At 39.3% G+C, this 3615-nt stretch overlaps 1 protein-coding gene across 25 annotated transcripts in view; it reads right to left on the bottom strand.

Annotated features, from left to right (window-relative positions):
- Positions 1–561: 561 nt before the first annotated feature.
- Positions 562–3615, bottom strand: part of LOC122554240 (receptor-type tyrosine-protein phosphatase F-like) — a 465745-nt gene continuing 462691 nt past the window's right edge. For all 25 annotated transcript variants that reach the window (XM_043698932.1, XM_043698931.1, XM_043698941.1 and 22 more), the window contains one exon: positions 562–1972. In XM_043698932.1, coding sequence (XP_043554867.1) covers positions 1904–1972 — 69 coding nt within the window. In that variant the 3' untranslated portion in view covers positions 562–1903. The remainder of the gene's footprint in view (positions 1973–3615) is intronic.

The raw sequence follows: 3615 nt of genomic DNA, 5'->3' as shown, positions 1-3615 counted from the left end.
TATTCAGCGAGTTTTGAGAAGATTTGTAGCTCAGGTTAAGGTTCTGGATGTAAGTTTGCTTGCTGAACTGGAAGGTTCGTTTTCAGATGATCAGGCCCTCAGAGAAAAAGAACAGGAAATGACATCACACAAAATGACATCACCAACCCAAGGAAACCTCAACACACAAATCGAAAGCGGGTCAGAACACCGGAGGCTCACTGTTGATGTTACCTGGTAACGTGACGAAACGTCTGGAAATGAACCTTCCAGCTCAGTGAGCAAATTTACATCCATAATATTCATTTTCAGTGGAGTCAATACATAAAACAAGTGTGATCACAATATTACATCTGCAAATCATTTTGAGTTCTCATCTCATCATCACTCTCCTCCCAACTTCACTTCATTAATTTGTTTTTAATCAGCAATGGCCTTACTTTTCTACTAAACTGCTTTTGGTAAATTTATATTTATATCTGCATGCAGACCAAAACGGAGGATTGATGTTTATCATAGATGAAGCTTTAATTTTCAAGAGTGGAATAAGAAGTAAGAATTCCCCAATGAAACCACGTTGTATAAAACCCGATTATTCAACTTTATTAACATCAAGACTTTTCCAATGATGATCTCATTTATCAACAAATAGAAAACAGACTGTGTATACAACAGAGTAACCCCTACAGCACTATGCATACACAAGGTAAAAATGAGCGTGTTCCGAACAATTCAACCTTTTCAAATCAGGTTACAGTCGATATCATTCTAATTGATTATATTTGGCATTCATCCACCACCTTCCCCAATTCCACACCCAGACACCCTACTGCAACAGCTCCACAGAATAACAGTTGATTATCCAATCACAGAACTTCCACCCACCATAATAGCTAACTGGAAAATTCAGGCTATTGGTAAGGAAACGCTTAGCAGTCTTAACTCCCACAATAGTCAACGTAAAACAGAGACCAACTGGTCTGATTGGTGACAAATAAGCGTTGCTGCTCCCAGCTCTTCTCTGGGTAGGTGATTGAAGTTTGTAGCAAGGTGCGCTGCAGTGTTTACATGAAGTTGGTTGTGATCCAGTTTAAATTTATCTCCAATAGATTATTGGGTATTGATTACTTTTTCTAACATTTTTATTTTTTTTAAAACAAGGAAAGGATCAAATCGGTCATATTAAGAAACTGTACAAAACCAAAATGCATCCTTGTTTTTTTTTATTAAATTCATCTAACAGCACCAGGCTCCTGCTTTATTCAGTATTAATAGTTTTGTATTGTACAGTATCTGGAGAGAAGACACTTTCATATAAGATTAAACTTCAGTTTGATTTGTCTATCCCTAGGAGTAGATACAGCAGCTATTATCAGAACAGTGGTTAAGATTCCAGTCACCCCGGATTAAATACAGAGCTGCACTAAAATGGGCAGCTCTGTTGCAAACATAAAGAACCCTTAAATCAGCAAAAAGGAGAATATAAAAACTTAACCAATTATAATAAAATTAAAAAATGCATTTACAGCACAAGGAATTCTGTTTTGCCATTGAGCAAAACAATTTAGCTTCAGAAAAAAATACCAATTTTAATAAAAAGATTTATAAAATTGTTGATGGCACCCCTGTTAAAGCCCAAAAAAAACTGATGCATTATATTTGAGCTAAACTTATAATCAAAAAAGGAATCCCATGTAGATTGAAGAGGATTTGAGATGTGTAAATTATTATCATATTGGTTCGGAGTTAAAACAAGTCAACTTAGTTCCTGATAAGTCCAAGAACCATGATAGAATTTCTGAGTTGCTGATATCATTACACCTTGACAACTCGCTGTACAGGATAACCAAACAATGATTTGATATGGCTCAAAAAATTATTTTCTGGGTCCTGAAAGTCACAAGTTCTGATTGGGTGATAGAAGTTACGTTGCATAGTGATCAAAGCTTCCAAGGTACTCCAGCGCTGCTCGGTAACATAACTGGTACTGGTCCTGCAGACAGAAATTAAACATTGTTCAATAAAACTGTGTCTTCTCCATTAAAATCTGAATTCAAAAGATTCATTAAAAATTTAAATTTTTTTAAAAAAATTCTATAAAATACACAACTAATTTTTTTATTTGTTATTCTAAAATATTTGCTTACATGAGTGATTAATATATAACACAGTGGAATTGAAATATGACCACCAAACATCTCTAAAGAGAAATGAAAGTCATTATGTGTGATCCTGGGCAATACTGGAGTAAAGGTTGCTGTAACGCTTATAATGTCACTCACTAAAGGCCAATGTTAAAAATGCAAAGTCCTGAATTTTAATAAGATTTCATTGGTCTCACATTGTAACAGCAGTGTGAAGTGCATATATAGAACATAGAACATAGAACAATACAGCGCAGTACAGGCCCTTTGGCCCTCGATGTTGCGCCGATCCAAGCCCACCTAACCTATACTAACCCACTATCCTCCATATACCTATCCAATGCCCGCCTAAATGCCCATAAAGAGGGAGAGTCCACCACTGCTACTGGCAGGGCATCCCATGAACTTACGACTCGCTGAGTGAAGAACCTACCCCTAACATCAGTCCTATATCTACCCCCCCTTAATTTAAAGCTATGCCCCCTTGTAATACCCGACTCCATACGCGGGAAAAGGTTCACACTGTCAACCCTATCTAACCCCCTAATCATCTTGTACACCTCAATCAAGTCACCCCTAAACCTTCTTTTCTCCAATGAAAACAACCCCAAGTGCCTCAGCCTTTCCTCATACGATCTTCCTACCATACCAGGCAACATCCTGGTAAACCTCCTCTGCACCCGTTCCAATGCCTCCACATCCTTCCTATAGTATGGCGACCAAAACTGCACACAATATTCCAGATGCGGCCGCACCAGAGTCTTATACAACTGCATCATGACCTCAGGACTCCGGAACTCAATTCCTCTACCAATAAAAGCCAGTACGCCATATGCCTTCCTCACCACACTATTTACCTGGGTGGCAACTTTCAGAGATCTGTGTACATGGACACCAAGATCCCTCTGCTCATCCACACTACCAAGTATCCGACCATTAGCCCAGAACCCCATCTTTTTGTTATTCTTCCCAAAGTGAATCACCTCACACTTAGCTACATTGAATTACATTTGCCACCTTTCTGCCCAGCTCTGCAGCCCCTCTATATCCTGCTGTAACCTGCTACATGCTTCCTCACTGTCAACAACTCCTCCGACTTTCGTATCATCCGCAAACTTGCTCACCCAACCTTCTAACCCCTCTTCCAGGTCATTTATAAAAATGACAAACAGCAATGGTCCCAAAACAGATCCGTGCGGAACAGCGCTAGTGACGGCACACCATGAAGAAACTTTGCCATCAACTACTACCCTCTGTCTTCTTCCATCCAGCCAATTCCTAATCCAAACCTCCAACTCACCCTCAATGCCATATCTCCGTATTTTCTGCAGTAGCCTACCATGGGGAACCTTATCAAACGCCTTACTAAAATCCATATATACCACATCTACCGCTATCCCCTCATCAACCTCCTTCGTCACCAGTGCACAGTGCAATACAGTGCAGTACAGAGCAGTACAGTACATTACAGTGCAGTACAGTACATTGCAGT

This window comes from Chiloscyllium plagiosum, chromosome 11 (genome assembly GCF_004010195.1).
Source record: "Chiloscyllium plagiosum isolate BGI_BamShark_2017 chromosome 11, ASM401019v2, whole genome shotgun sequence".
NCBI classification, from domain to species: domain Eukaryota; kingdom Metazoa; phylum Chordata; class Chondrichthyes; order Orectolobiformes; family Hemiscylliidae; genus Chiloscyllium; species Chiloscyllium plagiosum.
The sequence above is the reverse complement of the archived record's forward strand: the minus strand, read 5'-3'. Positions and strand labels throughout refer to the sequence as shown.